The sequence below is a fragment of the Solanum verrucosum genome, unplaced genomic scaffold (genome assembly GCF_900185275.1).
Source record: "Solanum verrucosum unplaced genomic scaffold, falcon-dt-bn FXZP01000072.1, whole genome shotgun sequence".
In the NCBI taxonomy this organism is placed as follows: Eukaryota; Viridiplantae; Streptophyta; class Magnoliopsida; order Solanales; family Solanaceae; genus Solanum; species Solanum verrucosum.
In genome coordinates this window covers 1,203,609-1,225,769 of record NW_026020208.1, presented here as the reverse complement: position 1 = coordinate 1,225,769, position 22,161 = coordinate 1,203,609, and the positions used below count along the sequence as shown (strand labels likewise).

General features: G+C 31.7%; 1 protein-coding gene and 1 non-coding gene across 2 annotated transcripts; both read right to left on the bottom strand.

The window, feature by feature from the left end:
- Positions 1-396: 396 nt before the first annotated feature.
- Positions 397-21,965, bottom strand: LOC125830174 (uncharacterized). The gene is made up of 10 exons (XM_049509371.1): positions 21,861-21,965; positions 20,921-21,463; positions 19,369-20,757; positions 18,960-19,284; positions 18,387-18,865; positions 17,888-18,249; positions 17,569-17,712; positions 6,944-7,097; positions 6,389-6,682; positions 397-531 (listed from the first exon to the last, which is right to left on the bottom strand). The coding sequence occupies exons 1-10, from the start codon at positions 21,963-21,965 to the stop codon at positions 397-399; spliced, it is 3,930 nt and encodes a 1,309-aa protein (XP_049365328.1).
- Positions 17,308-17,389, bottom strand: TRNAS-AGA (transfer RNA serine (anticodon AGA)). The gene has a single exon. It is a non-coding gene; the product is annotated as a tRNA-Ser (tRNA).
- Positions 21,966-22,161: the final 196 nt, after the last annotated feature.

Here is a 22,161-nt window from a genome sequence, read left to right as displayed (position 1 = left end):
AACAATAAAGAGAGACAGTCAAATATATAATACATACCATATAATAATATTTTTTATTATTATTATTTAGAATATATGAAAATATAATAACCAAGAGGCGGGAAGGAAGATTTCAGTATGACCTTGACAAACGTTATTTTGAGTGGTTTGGTAACTAATAAAGTCATCGAATCTGCGATTCACACAAAGTCCGAATCAGTAGATGATTAGTCGCATTTATATAACATGAGATGTGTACATTAGTATAATCTCCTACTAGACGGGTTATAGCCGATCTTATCTTATTTATCTCATATGATTGGTGATCTGATGGGTTTATTTCTTCATCTTTTAAATAGGTAAGTAGATTATCAATCATCAGCTCATTTATCGTTTTTGCTAAATTGAAGTAACCAGTTACGTCGAGTACACTCTCAATACTATAGCCATGTTGCCTCCACTCGTGCATCCATAACCACTCATCGAACGGCCAACTTTCAAATTTGGCCACATAGTTCGGAGTTTATCCCTCAATGAGTGATTAGCTTGCATCTGCAGAAAAAAAAAACAATTATAAAATCATTTACACCATATATATATATATATACTAGATATTAAAACTTGTGCTAACGTCCCAATATATGTTATTTGCTTCCCTAGCCTCTTCTATATATGAGTAATAAATAATAGAAAAATACGTTTTAAAAATTGAGTATTTTCTACTATATCATATCATATCATCATGAAAAAGTTAAGTAATTTGTGGGAATTATTAAAAAAAAATTGTATTCTGAGCTTAAAAAAAAACAAAACTTACGACGACGTATACTTTCATGTCCTCGTGATGTATAAACGCATTATGTGATATATTGGTAGGAGGTTTCCCATACAAGGTGTTTCCATTAGACATCGAAGGCCAGAGACCATGTATCGTAAATTCGAATAGTGGAGCACTTTTGCAAGTTTGGATCCTGCAATAAGTAGCCGGCCACTGCAATACGTATTGAATATGATCATATTGGCTCTTTACATGAATATTAATACTAATAAGTAGTAAAAGTATCAAAGCGTATGTATTCATTTTTATGTCAATTAATTTGATAAAAGTGAATGCTAAATTGTTAGTCTTATATAGGCAGATGAGAATAGTTAGGTGATGGCATGCATGCAAAACATATGATGGAAGAGTAGTTAGGTCATGGCTTGCATGTGTTGACACCCAATTTTTTACCCTTCCGATAGAAATTAATTTTTAAGCTTCTTTAATTCCAAACAATTTGAAATAATTAATTTTACAGAGTTTAAATATTTTTCAAGTTACTTTTAAGAATTTTAGTCACTTTTCATAATATTTTAAATATTTTAAATAATAACAATACTTTTTATATATAATTTTGTATATACTAGTATATTTTTATAAATGAAAATCATGTCAAAAGATTTTACATTTTTAGCTAAGTTCTTTATTAATTTAGTTTAAATCATAATTACAATTTTGAAATGATTAATTTGTATTTTTAATCAAGCTGATTATTTTATATCGTTAGAATTAAGAAGCTCATTAATTAATTTCTATTAATTCATATTATCTATTTATTTTTTAGCCTAATCACCAACTAAACTCATATGGCTATACTATTAATTTCGATTGGCTACGATTGAAATTCATATGGTCATTTTCTTAATTGCAATTTTAGTGATTCTTCAACTAAATTGTAAAACCAAAATTTTGGGCCAGCTTCTATTCGATTCCTCCAGCCCATTCTCAATTCCCATTGCAGCCCACCTAATTTCAGCCGACCCAAGTGAAGAACCCGACCCGGCCCATTCCAAAGCAATAGAAACCCAGGTCTTTCACTTCCTCAAATCTACACACAGCAGCGATCAAACGGAAAGAAACCCAGCGACGTCTCTTTCGGCGTTAATACACGGAGACAGACGGAAAGCAGCGATGGACGCGTACAACAGTACGCAGTACACTGCGCTCTTTGTCTTCTTCCTCAACGTCCCTGTCATACAGCAGGAGCAGTTCGCGTGTTCGTCCTTGAGGCTGTGAGATCGAGACACGTTGCTCGCCAAGGACAATGGAATCGATCCATCCATCCGTCTACCTTTCCTCTTCCGGAATGGTTTGAAACCTCAGGCAAAAATAGCCATAAAGTATCTAGAAATACACTCAAGAAAAAGGGGAGGCGACTAGTTTTGGTCTGGGTGTCATTCTCCCTTTTTGCTTGCCATCGTTCGATCGAGTTTCTAATTTCTGGTTCGTTGATTCGTGTCCGAGCTTTGTGGTAGAAGTCACGTTCCTCTGCTCGAGTTCCTCATTCCAGTTCGCTGCCCGGAAGAAGGTAACGATTTCTCCTTTTGTAATATTTTCATCATCTTTCCTGTTCCAGCGTGATGTCTTTAGCCATGCTTTCGTTTTGTTTGCTAATATTTATTATTGAGTTCTTGATGGTTTGTTATGGTGTGACTTCTTTAAGCGATTTTAGTGTAGTTGGATTCCTCTGTTTCGAGCTTATTTCATCGTTTTTGTTGCTCGTTTTGGATATTCGAATCTATATTTCCTTGTCTTTGATGTCTTAAGGTGTCAAAATGGTCCTTCATTTCTTTAATGTTGATGTTATAAGATTTTTCTTCTTCAATCAAGGAATAATTCCTCACACTGTTGATTGTTGTCTTCTATGTTGTTTATTAACTGCAGTCCCGTTTTCTCCATTTTCTTTGCAACTCTGTGTTTGCAAGGCATATTTTAATCAAATTATGTCTTCATATTTGTCTAAGTTTCAGTCGAAAACACCTATAATTACAAGTTGAGTCGGTAAAACTTTAGTTTCTTGTTTTCATTTACTAAGTCTTAGTTTTGTTGGAGTTTCGTCTTTAAGATCATTTAAAGCGTGATTTCTTTGGAATTAATCCTTCATGGGTATGGTGTACTGATTTCTCCAACTTCCAGTGATTTAGTTATGCCACCTTGTGACTTTCATTTTAAAGCAAGGAAGCTAGCTCATGCTTAGTTACTTTCTCGTAATGTGCAGTAAAAGATTTTGTAGACCATTGTATCTGATAGTGTTGTTATTAAATTTTATCGGCCTCCACCTGTTGAATGCGGGTGCCACCTAATTTGCTTACTGTTAAATGAATAGGTGGGCATTAATAATTTTTCAGCTTGTCAGTACGTTTTAATGTTGTTATTTTATTTTTTATGAATTCTCATTTCTTTGATTGAAAAGTTGTCAATTTAGCATTTGTTTTTCTTAGGAGTTAATAACTTGTACCTACTGTTTGTGTGCATTATTTTATCATGTTATTTGATGTTGGTTGGATCCCCCTCATCCCCATTTATAAGTGTGCTACCAAGCTACCATACTGAATGTGCTTGTGTGAAATAATCATGATTTTCCTTAGTCATTTATTGTGAGATTCGCTAATTTCCAGCATATTTCTACGATCTCCTCGTATGCTTGTTAATTTCCTTGAAGTTAGTACATGTGTTCTTTTATAATTCGGCATACTCCTTTCATTATTCATTTTTTATTAGATCTCATATTAATCCTTTGAAATCTGCTCGAGTCCTCATGGACTCTATCCTTGCATTTTCTTATTGGGCCACTGAGGCCCAATCCTTTGTTCGAGTTAGCTAGCCATTAAAATCGAAGAACAGGTCCTTCAAAAATTGACGAACAGGCATTAGAGTTGATACAGATTTCTATACACTAGGTGTATACGAAAAAATGAAAAAGGGGGCTTAAAAGGCCCACTTCTTATTTTACAAGTTGTATTTTGCTACTTTGGGCCTAAGGCCCAAACGAAAATGTCTTATGTATATTAGACTAGGACAGGTGCAGGTAACTCGAATGGGCCAAAGGCCCAAAATGAAAATGGGCCCAAGTATTGGTCCAAGCGGACAGAAAAATCAAAGTTGACCCAAATCTCTTTCCCTTCTTTCTTTATTCTGTTTGTTTACTTGTCAATACCTGCTATTAATCTTAAGTTTATCACGATTCTATTTTCCGACAAATAGTCATTCTGAACTAATCTTCTAAAAGTTAACTAATTAAATACTCACTTCCTATAATTTTGAAACATAATCTGTCAAAGTGTTTAACTTATATAATGTCCCAATACTTTTCCTCTTAACCTTTTAAAATGGTTTTAACTATAAAATAGTTCAATTTTGCAATTCAAGTTAAGTTAAATTATTTTAGCCAAATAATTAATTGCCGGATAATCGCGTATTAGCTGGCATTTCGGGTGATTTCAAATCCTTTCCAAAATGCTAATAAAAACCCTGAACCCCTTTGAATATTTTCATTAGATTTCTGTTTTAATCTTTTGAAAAAGTAGTTTTCTTGATTTTTCTTGAAATTTAAATGAAGACTCTTAAAATCAATCTAAAATAATATTTTTTTTAATAAAACAACATGCATAATATATAATGGAAGAGGAGTTAGGTCATGACATACTTTCTGTTAGGTAAGTCATACCCATTGGTATAAAAAATAGCCCAAATATAGGCTTATATGTCTAGTCCAATCAGTTCAATTTAATCTCTGTTTTCAATCTGTTTATAACTTTTTATTTGCATTGATATAATATATATTCTATATTTAAAATATGCATTACTATCTATTTTATATATTTTAGGATTTATCCATCCATTTATAACTTTTTTAAAAAGAAATTCTTGAGTTTAAATTCAAATTATGGTAATAAAACTTAAATAAAAATATATTAAAATTATTGAAATTAAGCGGGTCAAATTAGGCGGGTAGACCCAACCCGTTTTTAAGCTCATTCGAGTCCAACCTGTCGCACCCCATTTCAAACTAGCCGAAACAGTTCACAACATAATATGGTTGACACTCTAATTTTTGAAAAAAATTGTTTTGTGTTAAAGTCGTCACCTAAATTTTAAGGGAAAATATTAGGAAAATCATTTTTTAAATATGTAAGTGTAAATTCTGTTTTAATCTGCGAAACCAGTGAGATTCTGAGTAAGGGTTTTGGTTACTCGAGGGGAAGGTATTAAGCATCCCTCAGAGCCTATTCGAAGATAGTCCTTAAACTCAATTTAGGAAAATATAATTAGGAAAATGTGTTTATTTATTTGTTTAAAAATCAATGGTAAGTAAATTTTATTATTTTAAGAAAATAGTAAAATACAAGGTACGACATATATATGTCTATTAAATAAACTAATGGTAGTATGTTTATCATATAGTAAAAAAAAAGTACTAAAAATGCATGACAATTTTATATGTTAAAAAATATAGATGTGTCTTATATAAATGTATCCAAAATAAACGTTGAGTTTAAAGGATATGAAAATTTATCGTTTTATTTATAAATATAGAATTAAGACGTGAAATAAAATAAAATGAGATAGTAATCGGGTGCAAATATGTTATAATGTGTATATTAAAGTGTAGATATTTATAAATTATAAAAAAAATAAGTAACATTTGTAAAAGTGATAGTAGATAAATATAATAGGTTATGTAGCTAAAAATATAAAATTCATATCTTAATGTGTATGACATATATATGTATGTACCTTGTATTTTGAACTTGTTGACATATCTAAAATCTTGAAAATAGCATGTCAAGAGATCAAAATATTTTAGCAATAAGTGATTTGTAAAATAGAAATAGTAATAATAGTAAATATAATTTCTTCATAAAGGGGTGATGTCAAAAGAATATAAAGTAGGCATAACTATTATGACTTATCTAACAACTTACATTCATATTTTACAAGTTCTAAAAAATATATATTCTTGTCTTCAAGGTAGTGATTTTTAATACATGACTTGCTATACTTTGAAGACCCTGAAACGTGATTGTTTAAAAAAAAAAAAAAGGAGCAGTCTTCCTTCCACTTTACAACCATGACATGAAAATCAAATAAAACCAAAATCACCTTAGCATCCAACTAAGTAACAAGAATTTTGCACCAATTATAAATTGCATTTTGCTCTATAGAACCCAAAAATTGAAGCATTCATTTGTAGCTTGTTCAAAAAGGGTAATTTGGAAATTGTGTTTGAAAGGTTTGATTAATCAAAGTCAAAATTAAATGGAGTTCAGTGTTTGAGTTTGAGGACAGTAACAATGGAGGGTTTCTCCTTGAGGACAGTAAAATTAATTTAACATGAAAAGAAAAACAATAAAGAGAGACAGTCAAACATAATACACACCATATAATAATAATTTTTTTATTATTTATTTTGAATATATGAAAATATAATAACTAAGAGGCGGGAAGGAAGATTTCAGTATGACCTTGACAAACGTTATTTTGAGTGGTTTGGCAACTAATAAAGTCGTTGAATCTGCGATTCACACAAAGTCTTATCTCTCGAATCAGTAGATGATTAGTCGCATTTATATAACATGAGATGTGTACGTTATTATAATCTCCTATTAGACGGGTTATAGCCGATCTTATCTTATTTATCTCATATGATTGGTGATCTGATGGGTTTATTTCTTCATCTTTTAAATATGTAAGTAGATTATCAATCATCAGCTCATTTATCGTTTTTGCTGCATTGAAGTAACCAGTTACGTCGAGTACACTCTCAATACTATAACCATGTTCCCTCCACTCGTGCATCCATAACCACTCATCGGAACTGCCAACTTTCAAATTTGGCCAAATAGTTCGGAGTTTATCCCTCAATGAGGGATCAGCTTGCATCTGCAAAAAAAAAAAACAATTATAAAATCATTTACACCATATATATAATATACTGGATATTAAAACCTGTGCTAACAGCCCAATATATGTTATTTGCTTCTCTAGCCTCTTATATATATGAGTAATAAATAATAGAAAAATACGTTTTAAAAATTGAGTATTTTCTACTATATCATATCATATCATCATGAAAAAGTTAAGTAATTTGTGGGAATTATTAAGAAAAAAGTTGTATTCTGAGCTTAAAAAAACAAAACTTACGACAGCGTATACTTTCATGTCCTCGTGATGTATAAACGCATCATGTGATATATTGGTAGGAGGTTTCCCATACAAGGTGTTTCCATTAGACATCGAAGGCCAGAGACCATGTATCGTAAATTCGAATAGTGGAGCACTTTTGCAAGTTTGGATCCTGCAATAAGTAGCCGGCCACTGCAATACGTATTGAATATGATTATATTGACTCTTTACACAAATATTAATACTAATAAGTAGTAAAAGTATCAAAGCGTATGTATTCATTTTTATGTCAATTAATTTGATAAAAGTGAATGCTAAATTGTTAGTCTTATATAGGCAGATGAGAATAGTTAGGTGATGGCATGCATGCAAAACATATGATGGAAGAGTAGTTAGGTCATGGCTTGCATGTGTTGACACCCAATTTTTTACCCTTCCGATAGAAATTAATTTTTAAGCTTCTTTAATTCCAAACAATTTGAAATAATTAATTTTACAGAGTTCAAATATTTTTCAGGTTACTTTTCAGAATTTTAGCACTTTTCATAATATTTTAAATAATAACAATACTTTTTATATATAATTTTATATATACTAGTATATTTTTATAAATGAAAATCATGTCAAAAGATTTTACATTTTTAGCTAAGTTCTTTATTAATTTAGTTTAAATCATAATTACAATTTTGAAATGATTAATTTGTATTTTTAATCAAGCTGATTATTTTATATCGTTAGAATTAAGAAGCTCATTAATTAATTTCTATTAATTCATATTATCTATTTATTTTTTAGCCTAATCACCAACTAAACTCATATGGCTATACTATTAATTTCGATTGGCTACGATTGAAATTCATATGGTCATTTTCTTAATATAAAATTCATATCTTAATGTGTATGACATATATATGTATATACCTTGTATTTTGAACCTGTTGACATATCTAAAATCTTGAAAATAGCATGTCAAGTGATTAAAATATTTTAGCAATATGTGATTTGTAAAATAGAGATAGTAATAATAGTAAATATAATTTCTTCAAAAAGGGGTGATGTCAAAAGAATATAAAGTAGGCATAACTATTATGACTTATCTAACAACTTACATTCTTATTTTATAAGTTCTAAAAAATTTGTATTCTTGTCTTCAAGGTAGTGATTTTTAATACATGACTAGCTATACTTTGAAGATCCTGAAACGTGATGTTTTAAAAAAAAATTTGCACCCTTTTAGAGCTAAAATGCATCACTTGGAACCCAAAATATTGCCTCTCAAACAGTTTTTTTTTTGGTTCCAAATACACACATTTTTTGCACTAAAAATCTGCACTGTAAAGGCTGTTAAGAGGTGCAGTGTTTTAACTTACAGAACCAGCAATTTTCAAGTAAAAATATGCACTTTTGAACCTAAAGATCTGCATTCAATAAGTTGCTAAATTTTTTTTTTTAACTCTTATTAAAAATTCTTAAATGAATACATTCTAATTTTTTCAAAAAAAAAGAGAGGGTATTCACAAGTTCATTCTTTCTGAAAGGTTAAGCTTTCCCGACCAAAAGATATGTTAAATAATAAATGAACACTTCGTTAGAAAGCGTCGTCCTAAGCAAAATGGTCATACTAAAACCCAATATCTAGAGGGTTATGAGATGAATGACTACGTCTTATTACATACAGGTCAACATCCATCTAAATTAGTTTACTTTAGTTAGACTTAAAGTTCAAGCTATGAAGGGATCCTAACTATTTACTGTAGCATAGGAGCCTTTACTCATGCACAACAATCATATCACATATAGTTTCTGTGGAAGACACAATTGGTATTTACACCTAGTTTCTAAGAAGTAAAGTGAGGATACTATGGATACTTCTACACAGTTATTAAGTAAAGCTACAATAGACTTAATCCATCTAATTCACTATCTACCAACTGTAGCGTGCAGCAGCATACTTAAACATTTCAAACTCTTATAGGTATATTCGTAATTTAAGATCCCAAGATATCTCGTTATTTAAGATCATAGAAAAAGGGAATATTCAAATAAAGAAAAATCTGGTTGTGTGCAGATCTCCCAGTAAGTAAGTAATGCACTTTTAGACTTCAAAAATAATTCAAACAACCAACAGAATGTTATTATGTGATCAAGAAAGATTTTTTTTTTTCAACTTTATGGATAAAATGATGTCTTCCTACCTGCATATAAAAAATGTGCATGCCAAGAATGTGTATTTTGGTTCATGTTTATTATTCTATATGCTTAAGCTTGGTAATCACACATATATGCAATAAAGAGCAAGGTGTAGGTTCAATTGAATTAATCACCCCAAGATAGGCATAAAACAAAAGATGAGAGGAGCTAGGAACGTTCAAACATTCTTACGTTCATTCTGTGAACCAAAACAAAATAAAGGAGGCAAGTAACGATCTGATTTGACAACATTATAAAGCAAAGAAATACTTCCAGAGTAGGTGAAACACAAACAACGAAGTAGATCAAGATTATACTCGAGCTGGTTCGGTCTGCCATCAAGCATTCATAGTGTTTTATGCCTTTGGGAGTCCCTTTCATGTTAAACTAAAGGTTGCCAACATTAAGGTGCCCATACCAAAAGAAAACAATCGGATAACCAAGAAGATGTACAAATATTTCAATGATTCTGCAATTGGCAGCTGGCCATGCTTAAAATAATTTTCACACTTCATGTAACTTATACAATCAGGGACTGTTTCGGTATAGATACCCAGAATAGGCGTTGATCAACCTCAAGCGTAAAGATTTAATCAATAAGCACGTCCTAGTAGGTTATAGCTAAAATATTTTTTTAAAGTTGTAGTGTTACTGCCCTGCTTATATCTAGGAGTGGTAGGACCTGACTCACGATCTTTTTATAGAGACATGAAAAGATTAACTAAAGTGCAATTCTATACTCATATGAAATAAGAGTTCTCATGAGTTACACCACCACTAGAAAGCAAGATAAGCATCAGAACAAAAAAAAAAGGACACTAAACAGTATGTGCATTTTAAACCAGACAAATCAAACTCACAAAATTTTGAAAAAAACACAAATGGCCAAACAGATCATACAAATGCTCAAGGAAATATGTTTTAGAATAGGAGATCATGGTAACACAAAAGTATAAACGATGAGAATGTTAAACCAAGTGACTACGAATTCGGAACAACTAAGAGGATAAGATTTTAAAGTTTAAAACGACAAACAACAGTCTTTGAACCAACAATAACTACAAAGAGAGGGAGAAACGTTCATAATCGGAAATTAAACCATGACTTTTCAGAACTAGATTAGACTACATTGCAGTCAAGAAACTCGAACGAGATTAACATTTTCAGCGATTCATATATACATATCCTAAATCGTATTCAAATTGAATAAAGAATAAGGGAGATGTATATTATTGTTAAACAGAAACTTAACTGTAGTCAAGTAAAAGGCAAAATCTGAATAAGCAGATTAAGAACCTTAATTGAAATTATCAAAAATCAACCAAAAACGACCAACTAGAGTTTGAACAAAATAAGGGCGAGGCACTGTACCTTTTCGAGAGCAGCAAACAGGAGCTTCAACGTCAAGATTCAACTTAGAACTTCTTCCAACTCGAATTCAACACTAAAACAGACTCACTGGATTGTTGTTGGATCTTTTTTTTTTTAATCGATTCTTAGATTTTCTTGCTTGTTTTTCTCCCTGTTTTCTGAATGATCTTTGGAAGAGAACCAGAGGTCTGTTTTTATAGCCGAATTCAAACTTCCACTTGGCTTCAAGAATTCAAATTTTGAATTCTTGGGATGCCAAGTCTGAGGAAGAGCAGAAAAAAATAATGAAGATGGCAGGAAATCTTTCAAGAATCGACCTTTTCAGGTCGATTTGAGAGGATGAGTGATTGAGGGAGCGCTTTTCCGGCGGCATAGAGTCATTTCTCTGACACAGGGGGATGGGGGATCACGTGGGTCGGCCATCGGCGCCGCTTGCTACAGCTTTTTCCGGATTTGCCGGATTGATGCGACCTCTCCCTTTTCTTCAAATTAAAAATAATCATTTTGCAAGACTAGCTTGTTTGTTAAAATTAGTGATTCTAAAAATAAAATTAATATAAATTAGCAACTCATTAATTAATTAAGTCTTCCTAATTTTGAAAAAATGTCGAAAAATATTTATCACTATAATATAAATTATATTTAATTAGAAAAATCGAGTTAACCCTTAAAAATAATATTTATTTGACGTGAAATTTGAAAAATGAGAAAGTAAGTAGTAATATTCATATAATATATTTAATTTTTTATAAAAAAATAATACTTATGAAATAAATTTACCAAATAAAATAAATAATTAAAAATCTTTTTGGTATTCCTACAAAAATTTCATAACATATATATGTATTCTATTATTATTATTAGACTTAAGTCATATACGGCCCCTTAAAGTTGTCTGCATATTTCAGTCAGACACCTTAACTTAGGTCAATACCTATTGACACTTTAATCTTAACAAATTTATATCTATTAAACACAAAATGAAAATCCAGTGAAAGGCAGAAGTGTGTGTATCTCAAACACAAATACATAGCAGATAGACCAATAAAATGATGACACGTGGCAATTAGATAAAAAAAGAATTAAAAAAACAACAAATTATTTCCAATCAACCCACGCCCCTCTTCTTCTTCGTCAAAATCTGCTGCCATTTCAAAGCTTTTCACCATTTTGGATGTATAATCACTTACTACCATAATTATCTAATAAAGAATAACGACTTCTGCTGAAAAAATAATCAATTTATATTAATTTTATCAAAAAAATGGAACTTTAAAAAAAATGCAAAAGAAGAATAAAAAAGGGTTAGAGAAAGAGAGGCAGACGTTTAGAGGGTGGTGCATTGAAGAAGTGAAGGAAGAAGACAAGGATTTTCCATTTTATTTTTTATAATTTTTTTTAAAAATAAGTTGAAAAATATAAAAAAATAATATGATTTTTAATTGCTATACGCGCTCAAGGAGTGTGGAACACATTTTTTTTGCCATGTCAGCATTTTGTGTCTAATAGAAATGATATTTGAATAAATAAGGTGTTCAATAGGTACAAGCCCAAGTTGAGGTGTCCAAGTGAAATATGTGGACAACTTTAAGTGGATGTAGATGACTTAAGCCTTATTATTATTATTATTATTATTATTATTAAAACTTTTGTCAAATAAATGTGGAGAGCCAAAATTGGGTGTCAACACAACCCATTTGGGCCCAAAGTAAATTTGGGGGGGCCAGGACCCAACCCAATTTCTATTTGAGAATTTTTCACATATAGCCACTCAAAAATAGTCTAATTACTCTCCATAACTATAGTTTGATAATTACAATTCGTAACTACATGTTATAGGGAGGAGAGAGGCGAGTGAGACTGGGAGAGAGAGAGGAGAGAGGCGAGCGAGAGAGGGTAAAGAGTTGGAGAGATGTGAATTGTATATGTATATCGGTTAGATAATTGTATATTATACAAATGCATTTGTATATATGGCGAGCGAGATTGGGAGAGGGAGGAGAGAGGCGAGCGAGATTGGGAGAGGGAGGAGAGAGGTGAGCAAGAGAGGGCAAAGAGTGGAAGAGAGGTGAATTGTATTATGTATATTGGTTAAATAATTATATATTATACATATGCATTTGTATATATGGCAGCGAGATTGGGGGAGAGATGAGAGAGGCGAGCGAGATCGGGAGAGAGAGGAGAGAGGCGAGCGAGAGAGGGCAGAGAGTGGGAGAGAGGTGAATTGTATATGTATATCGGTTAGATAATTATATATTATACATATGTATTTGTATATTCTAGCGAATTATACATATACAAATGTGGTCAGCCCATGTAATTAATGTATAATGTTAGTCGCGAGTGGTAATTATAGCAAACTATAGCTATGATGAGTAATTAAGTAGTATAACTTTGCTTAACCGCGTAATTTTCCCTTTCTATTTCAACCCATGAATTAATTTACTTAGCTAGTAGTCATATACTACTCTTTAACTCCTCAATCCAACACAAAGAAAAAAAAACTCATAATCCCAGAAGAAGAAAAAGGTAATTAATTATTTACAGTAATTTTTCCCTTCTATTTGTTCTTGCATGTGTAAATAAATAATGTTTTGTTTTGATGACTACTAGAAGATGTATAATCCAGTATGATCTGTGTATGATAGTGTATAATCTATGTATATCGACTAGAAAAAAAGTAGATAGTAAATCAGTCCGGCTATTTGTGCGAAGATTCCTAAGAAAAAATTGATCTTTTGTTTGTTTTGATGACTATTAGGGAAAATGATCATACTTGTATAATCCAGTATAATATGTGTATGATAGTGTATAATTATGTATATCGACTATAAAAAAATTAGACATCAAATCAGTCCGACTATTTGTGTGAAGATTTCTAAGAAAATTGATCATTTGTTAGTTTTGATGACTACTAGGGAAACTGGTCATACTTGTATAATCCAGTATAATATGTGTATGATAGTGTATAATTATATCAACTAGAAAAAAAGTAGGCACTAAATCAGTCCGACTATTTGTGTGAAAATTCCTAAGAAAATTGATCTTTTGTTTGTTTTGATGACTACTAGGGAAAATGGTCATACATGTATAATTCATGTATAATATGTGTATGTAAACAGTAAATCTATCTGGCTATTTGTGTGAAGATCCATAAGAAAATTGTTCTTTTGTTTGTTTTAATGACTACAAGGGAAGATGTATAATATATGTATAGTTCATTTATTACCTTTATAGTATGTGTATGATAGTGTATAATCTATGTATACCAGATAAAAAAAGTAAATAGTAAATTTGTCCGACTATTTGTATAAAGATCCTAATTTTTATTTTTTGATGTTTTGTTTGTTTTGATGACTACTAGGGAAAATGGCATTGACAACTACTACAAGAAAGAATGCAGAGAAAAAAAAAACCCAGGGTTGATAGATTTTGTGTTTTCTTGGTCTTTAGGGGATGTGTTGAACAAAGATCTTTACAAAGACAAGGTTTGAATATTTCTTCTTCTTGGAAGTATTGTTTTAAGTTAACGTTTAATGATCGTTGAAAAATATTTATACAATCAGATCACTTATATAACTACACTGACTAAGAGTCAAGTATGCATAAAGTCTTGTACAATGGAAGGCATCAAGTTTGTATTGATGAAATCGAATGCATACAGTTCTATCTTTCTCTATTTCTCACTCGTCTTCTCTAGTTCGTTTGTGATTTGTCAAGTTATTAATCTTTTTTTTTTCCAAAATGTATAAGGTTATGGAGATTCCTGAGACGTTCTTATCGATCGATCATTACATGAAGTCATTCATTTTATTTTATGTCGTCTCTTAAAAACTTACGTTTGATTTGGTTCATGTGCATGATTCATTTAATTTGTCACCTTATTTCTAAATGATTTCAATAACCGATAACAATCAATAACTGATAAATCAATATCTTAATGATTCTATAACGGTTTAGCATGTCTACAAATCGATAACCAATAAGCCAAATCAATAAACTTCAAAACCGAACTGATATGAATCGGTGCAAATTAATTTTATTTTTATTTTTTTTTTGAAAAAAAGGAGAGATTTTCTACATAGTTAAAATGTTGTCCTTCAATACTTGTGATATTTCAAAACGGCTAGTTTGTCCTTCACTTTTAATTGAGATGTGAATTATGTGGTAATATCAAAATTATAATAGTTTTAGATTTGACATCAAATACAATTATATTAAAACATAATAGTAACTCAATTTATTTAGTAACTCATCTATAGAAAACTTGACCTTCAAGAGATCACTTAAGGATACAATGATAAATTTATTTAATTTTTTAAGACATGTGAAATCTAAAATGATGACACATAAATAAAAATGGAGGGATTAATAATTTATTATTAACAAATACAGATCTAAATTAAGTTGTTCAATGTGTACATGATAAGTTTTTGTTCTCTTGTCATCTCTTTTATTATTTTAATTAGTTGAAGATGAACTTATGCAAACTATGATTTGTCAAAGTTTTGTTCACTTTTTGTGTATTAAGCATTAACCTAATGGCTTGAGTAAAAATTTACGTAAAAGTAAGGTATCATTCCAAAAATTCAAACACTTATGTATGGGATAAACATAAGTCTTTTTGTTAAATAAAAGTACATTCAAACTTTTTTAATAATGATCATTCTCTCTAATTTTGTTCGTGAATTTGGACATAAAAATTTGAAGTTACTTTTTAAAAAATAAAAAAGTACTATAAATTACATAGTTAACAAGTTAAAATATCAAAAAGACATGAAAAAAAAAATTGATCAAAGAAAAACTTGATTTATTCTTGAAATTTCAATTGTAATATATAAATTGAGACAAAGTAACATTTTACTCTAACAATTAAGTTTTCTTTATAATCAATTTTTCAGAGTTACCGAGAGATTGATTGTATACCAAAAATTCAAACAGTCAGGTCATGCAATCCAATGTGAAGGCTGCATTGAGTTAGCTTTGATTAATTCACAATTGGTCCACTTTGACAACTGTGTAAGTTAATCCAAATTTGGTGTATTTATTAATTCCTAGTTGTATTTTAGTAACTTTATTTTGCTCTATAAATAGCTTATATTAAGAGAGGATAATATCCTCAAATTAAGCAGCAAATTCAAAAAAAAAAACATACAATGGCCTTTTACAAAGTTGGTATCGTTTCTCTCATTCTATTGTCTGGTAAGGCTTCTTTAATACTCTCTCCATTCCATATTAATTTAATTTTTGAGGTGTTTCACACCCTTTAAAAAAAGTAGATTAAGACAAATTGAACCTAGTGACCAATTAAGTTAATTTAAAAAATGGAAAATCTCTCAAAAATTAAATTAATATGGAATGGAGGAAGTATATATTTTGCTTCATAACCAGCTTTAAGCCAAAGATGTAATATTATACATCTAGGTATCAAATGGTCACGTTAAATTGAATTTGAAGAGTTATAAAATGGGAATGAGTTAATAAGTGGACGGGTTAATGACCGAGTAAAAAGTTACGTAAGCTCATATGGGTTAAATAACGGGTCAATGACCAATCCAAACTCTGATCAAGTTTCAATTTCTATTTATATATTTTAATAATTTATTTAGCACCTAATAGTTTTTTATTATTAATATGGTGGTTTATAAGAATATTTTGATGAAATTTTTCATAGTATAATTTAAGTTATGTTTGGTCAAATCAGCAAAAAAATTTTATGAACAAATTTGTTGGATCAAAATGAGTTGAGTTAATAAATGAGCAGATCAATATATAAGTTGTGTTGACCTTTGAAAAGTCAAATGGGCTGAGTTATTAAATAGATCCTTACTTGAGCTGAGATAGACTAAATCATAATGAGCTAAACAAACGGATAATTTTTAATCCGTCCAACTAGTAAACAAGTTTTTAAAAGATACTTTAATAGAATTTCTCACGGGTCAATTTAATCTACATGTTTAGTCAAAATGGGATAAGCTAGCGGATCACGCCAGTCATATATATTTTCATGAACTAATCTTGACGTCCCTAATTTTGATTTGTTGCACATATCAAGCTTTCAAACTAAATATGTATCTTATATCTTTTTTTTATAGGTATATTTTTGTTGGGAATTCAAGTGGAATATACAAATGCCAAGTCATGTCTCCAATATTGTGATGATGAAGTGGCCTACATGACTTGTCCTTCTTCTGGAGATGAACAAATTAGTCGAGTTTGCGTCAATTGTTGCACAGCAGATGAAGGTTGTAAATTGTTTAAAACTGATGGATCATTAATTTGTACTGGAACTAAGGATTAATATAATTAAGCCATCCTTAATTATCAAAATGTATTATGATAAAAAAAAAATATCTTTAAGTATTTGTATAATTGAACACGTGTGTAATAAGGCTTGAGTTATTTACTCTGGCGATGAATAATATGCAATTCTACTATTTTTCGTTTTAACAATTTAACTTCAGACTTCTCATTTAATATTTAATGTGATGATTTATAAATACACAAATATATAAGGCTTAAATGGAGATTGTAAAATAGACACTTCACTTCAACGTATTTGACTAAGATTGTCAAGTAACTTTATTTATATATATATATATGATTGAAGTTGAGATATTATGTAAAAAGTTTAGAGTTAAACTTTAGATACATATAACTGATGTTAGGATACTATAACGATTTTAAAAACATAAGGGTGTCAAATGAATCGATTAGGCTGAATATAAACAAGTTTAAATGAGCCGAGTTAGTAAATGGATGAGTTAAATAGTCTAAAAACAAATCATTTGTTCAGAAAAAGGGAATAAAAACAAAAGCGTGGACGGCAGGATTCGAACCTGCGCGGGCAGAGCCCACATGATTTCTAGTCATGCCCGATAACCACTCCGGCACGTCCACTTTAATGCTATTATAACATGGTGAAGATACAGAATATAACGTTAAGAAATGTCATATCTAGTCATGATGAAGACACAGAATATAACGTTAAGAAATGTCGTATCTAGTCAAACTAAGACAGTCAAATTGAAACGTTAGGAAGTAATAGATATGCCATTATATTTAGTGTCACTGTTTACTGTCTTGAAGATCCTGGTTTATCCCTCAAATTCATTGCTTCCAATTGACATGCCAAGTTGTCGTCTTGGTCTCTATTAGCTGAGCTTCTTCTTGTTGAGATAAAATTTCCATCAATTAGCCAAGTCATTGGTAATACAATGTTTCTGCAGAAAATGAACACTGGTGAAGTTAGTCATAAAGACAACAACTTAACACGTTGAGACGACTAGACATGTTCATGGAGTATATACTAACACAATTATTAGGTAACCGGAATTCTTTTACTCTGTCAGTGTATAAAAGCTAAATCGAGGAAAAAAGAGATAGACATGTATGTACCGTTCCACACGTTTGTATTTGCAACGATTCATCATATCAACTGTATATTGACCAAAATGGATGTCAAGATCCTTTGCCAACTTTGGTATATAATATCCTGGTAAAATGTCCCATATCTTTAGCACTTGAAGATATCTCGAGTTCTGTTTCTGAATATCGATTGTCCAGATCAACTTTAGGTGCTTTACATTGTAGACCTCCAACAGTACAGAAGAATTTCCGCTCTTGTTGTTGAACATGTTGTTCTTTTCTGAGTTACGCCAACCACTCGAAAGCTTCTCCAATAGAGTCATCACTTCTTTACTTATCTCAGCATCCTTAATTCTGGCAATGGATTTAGTGAAATCCTCACTAAATGTAACCTGTTGAGTTAAAACAGCAAAGAACACGTTATTTCTCTGTTATGTAGAATGTACAAAGTGTCATTTAATGTTCTGTTCTGATCTTAAACAAGCCACGTGGAAGAGTGAAAGAGAAGTTAAATATTCATCATATATACCTTCCACTTGGCTGTTTGGAATAAAGGGGAATCTGTTGTGAGTAATGTTTCTATATGCTGAAGTTCAATAGTCGCGTTTAAAGTTCCTTGATTCAATCGTTTATCATCAGTAACATCAAAGTAACAACCACGAGCCTTGGCGTCAATGACCAAATTCTTCCATATGGAACCACTATTAACCAAAGTTGTTCCATTTCCCAATATCCAAAGACAGTACCTTGCTCGTGTCAATGCTACGTTTGCTCTCTGAAGATTAGAAAGAAAACCAACCGATCCATTTCCATTACAACGAACAGTAGAGATAATTATCACATCCTCTTCACCGCCTTGAAAACCATCAACAGAACGTACATTCACAGAGAAGTCACTCTTAACATCTGTACTATATTTCTTTCCAAGAATTTGTTGAATAGCAAAAACTTGAGCCTTGTAAGGAGATATACAACCAACACGAACTTTTTGTTTCGATGAGATGAATTCTGTAGGTAAGATAATATCTATCAAGTATGCCAACTACAAAGAACAAAAAACATATAAATTTAATCCTTGACAGATAAGTCATGTGTTATGTACCTTTATGAAGGTTGGCAACTATCTCAGCTACAACGAAAGCTTCTGCCTTATTTCTCGTGCTGTGTCTTTCATCTTGCTCTTCATTTCCACTACTTATGTTAATAAATGAATACGAGCCAAAAATATCTCCGGTAAGAAATCTCTTCTCATATCTTTCACATTTCACATTAGGACCATCCATAATTTTCTTCTGATAGAACTCGTTGTTTGGGAACAAACTTATTTTCGGATGCATCCTGTATTGAACATTAAGAAGGTGCTTCTTGTGTCCTAATACTACCAGCCTCTCGAATAAGCTCCTCCCGAATTCAGCCTTCTCGCAAATCTGTCAACAACAGACACTAATTGTAAATAATGAAAGAGCAGAAATGTAATTTATGAACATTCAATACTAAGACTATTTGAAAACCTTGCTCTGAACCATAGCAGGCAATTGTTTTTCATCTCCGATGAGTATAGCATGACGGAGACCAGGGAGTTGTAATGGAATAGTGGATTCACATTCTTTCAGTTGAGCAGCTTCATCAATTACCACCATCTCCAGTGGTGGCATTCCTTGCATGTTCAATTTTGATGAGCTAGACGCCGTGCAGAAAATCAAGCATGCACCTTTCAGACAAAAATTCTGAATAGGGGGCTTAAAATACTTACTAAAAGTGGGAAGAGAGAGATGCTCGTTAAGGAATTTCAACATTCCAAGACATTCTGTTTTACTTTCATGCAAGTTAGCAAAACGCCTCGCCTTATTTGTTGTATGAATACCAAGCAGCACTTCCTTATACCTTTCAAATGTTTCTGTAGTAGCAAACAATGTTTCAAGAGCTTGAAAATTCTTAAGAAGCCTGAACATTACGTTAGCTGTTTCTAGTGGCATGAAAGAAGTAGGTACATGTGTATACAAACTTGGCAGACAAAATAATAAATGGTTAATGAACCATTTGAATTCTTTGATAACAAACTTCTCAAATGTCAAAACATTGGCTTCTTTGTTACTTGACTCCCCTTCTGCTCTCGAGTTGTTCCTCCGTTGAGAATTTTTTTTATCTTTTGAATCCTTCTTCTTGTTCTCTTTTAAGGGTTCAAGAACATATCTCTTCCACAACTTATTCTTCCTATGCTTATCTACTAGTCCATGAGCATTGATCTTCCCATCTTTGTTGCTCAAGCTAGATTCGTCATTGTTAACGCTACCTTTTACTTCCTCTTCGTCATCATTTGTATCCTTATTATCATTCGTGTCATGTTCCTTACTTTCATCTTTTTCTAAGTACTTGCGATATTGCTCTTCAGGATCCTCGAGCAAGCATATCATGGATTGTACAGTACTTTTCCACCCATCTTTTGCTGACAGGCAGCTAGCAAGAACATCAACACGGTTCTCAAGAAATACATCAAACAGATCTTCATGATCACCGATCTTCATTCTTTCCCCGTTTCCAAATAAAACAATGTCTCCTAAACCATACGTGTCATATTCAAGACCGTCTTGTACATGCTGCATCAACCTCTTTGCTACTCCCAAAACAGCAATGTTCGTAGGAGCACATGTCAAAGTTCTGCATTTCATCTTTAACAGGACATAAAGTAAAGAGGCAACTGTTTTAGTCTTCCCGGTTCCTGGAGGACCCCAAATTAGCTTAACCATATTCCGATGATCACATTCCCTTGTTGCGATACAACTTAGAATAGCCTCTTGTTGAGCATCATCTAGACCAAATGACTGAATGATGTCACTTGAATTTGATATAACATCAGTTTTAGTTTCTCTACCGGAGCAACGTGTGCAGTCTACTTCACCCTGCAATTGATCAAAATTTAGTAGAGCTCAACATGAATGCTAGATTAACAAGATTAAGAAGGAAAAAACTGTGATGAGTGTGTTTAGTACGACAAAAGTCATTTTTCATGGAAAATATTTCCCCGGAAATGACTTGTGACATAACACATAGCCGATAACTTACATTAGTTACATCATTTTGCAACACAGTCTTAATGATCTTCCGATTTGCATTATCAGGATCTGAATGCAAAGCATTCCATATTCGAATATTTGTTATCAAATTAGAAAGATAGACCACAAAAAGCTTGTCCCCTTGTTGCTGAAACGGAATAAGATTTGAAGACAGTATAGGTATCCAGTCCTCATCGTCTTCATCGTTCATGTTTTGAACAATGGCAATGAGATAAGATCTCTCAGGTCTGTTCAGATCATCGATTCTTCGTGGTCTCACATCTGAAAATGCAATCAAATCTCCATTCTCTGGTTTATATTGTGTTTCAATCTTCTCTCCCTCTGTAGCTCTCTTGATTAAAATTTGGTAATATAAATGTTTGGGAGCCTCAAAGTTTACTGATTTTACAACATCAAGAACCTCAACGAAAGGGGCTCGCGACACTGTGGAGATACATGAGAGCAAATCAGCATGTGTTTCTTCAACTAGTGGAGTAATGTATGACTTCAAGTAATGATCAATCGATACGAATGTCTCTGGTATTTCTTTCACCTGTCACACACATAGTATTAATTAATAACTTGACAAATCACATACAAAGGAATAAGGGAGAGCCACGATTTGAAGTTTATGGATTCGAGATTATTAAATACAAGATTTGGACCAAAACTATTGGATTTGATCTGGTAACCACTAAAAGTCACAACAAAAAGTTAACTTCTCTTGATGACCATGGGAGGAGCCTCGCGTGTGCAAGGGGTTCATCTGAATTTCCTTCGACAGAAAATTACACTATATATATTATGCTAAATTACTTTATATATAGTAGATGTTATAATCCCTCGACATTTTCTTGTGTTTACTTCTTCATATTTTGAACTCATTAGATGAGCACGCGCATGTTGTCAACGATAATTGGTTGGCTTACTAGAAAAGTAGAAATTCAAACCTTGTCTCTGTAAAGATTTTTGTTGAGTGCATCCTTTAAAGACCAAGAAAACACCAAATCCACTAAGCCATGAATTGGTTTCTTCTTTGTTGTTGTTGTTGACATGATCTTCACCTAATTGTCATTAAAACAAATAAATTAATTAAACATCTTAATCTTACACATGAAAGAACAAAATTAAAGAAGAGACTTTAATTACCTTTTACTTCTTCTTATGTCTTTGTAAAAATCTTTGTTCAACACATCCTTTAAAGACCAAGAAAACACCAAATCCACTAAGCCAGGAATTGTTTTCTCTGTT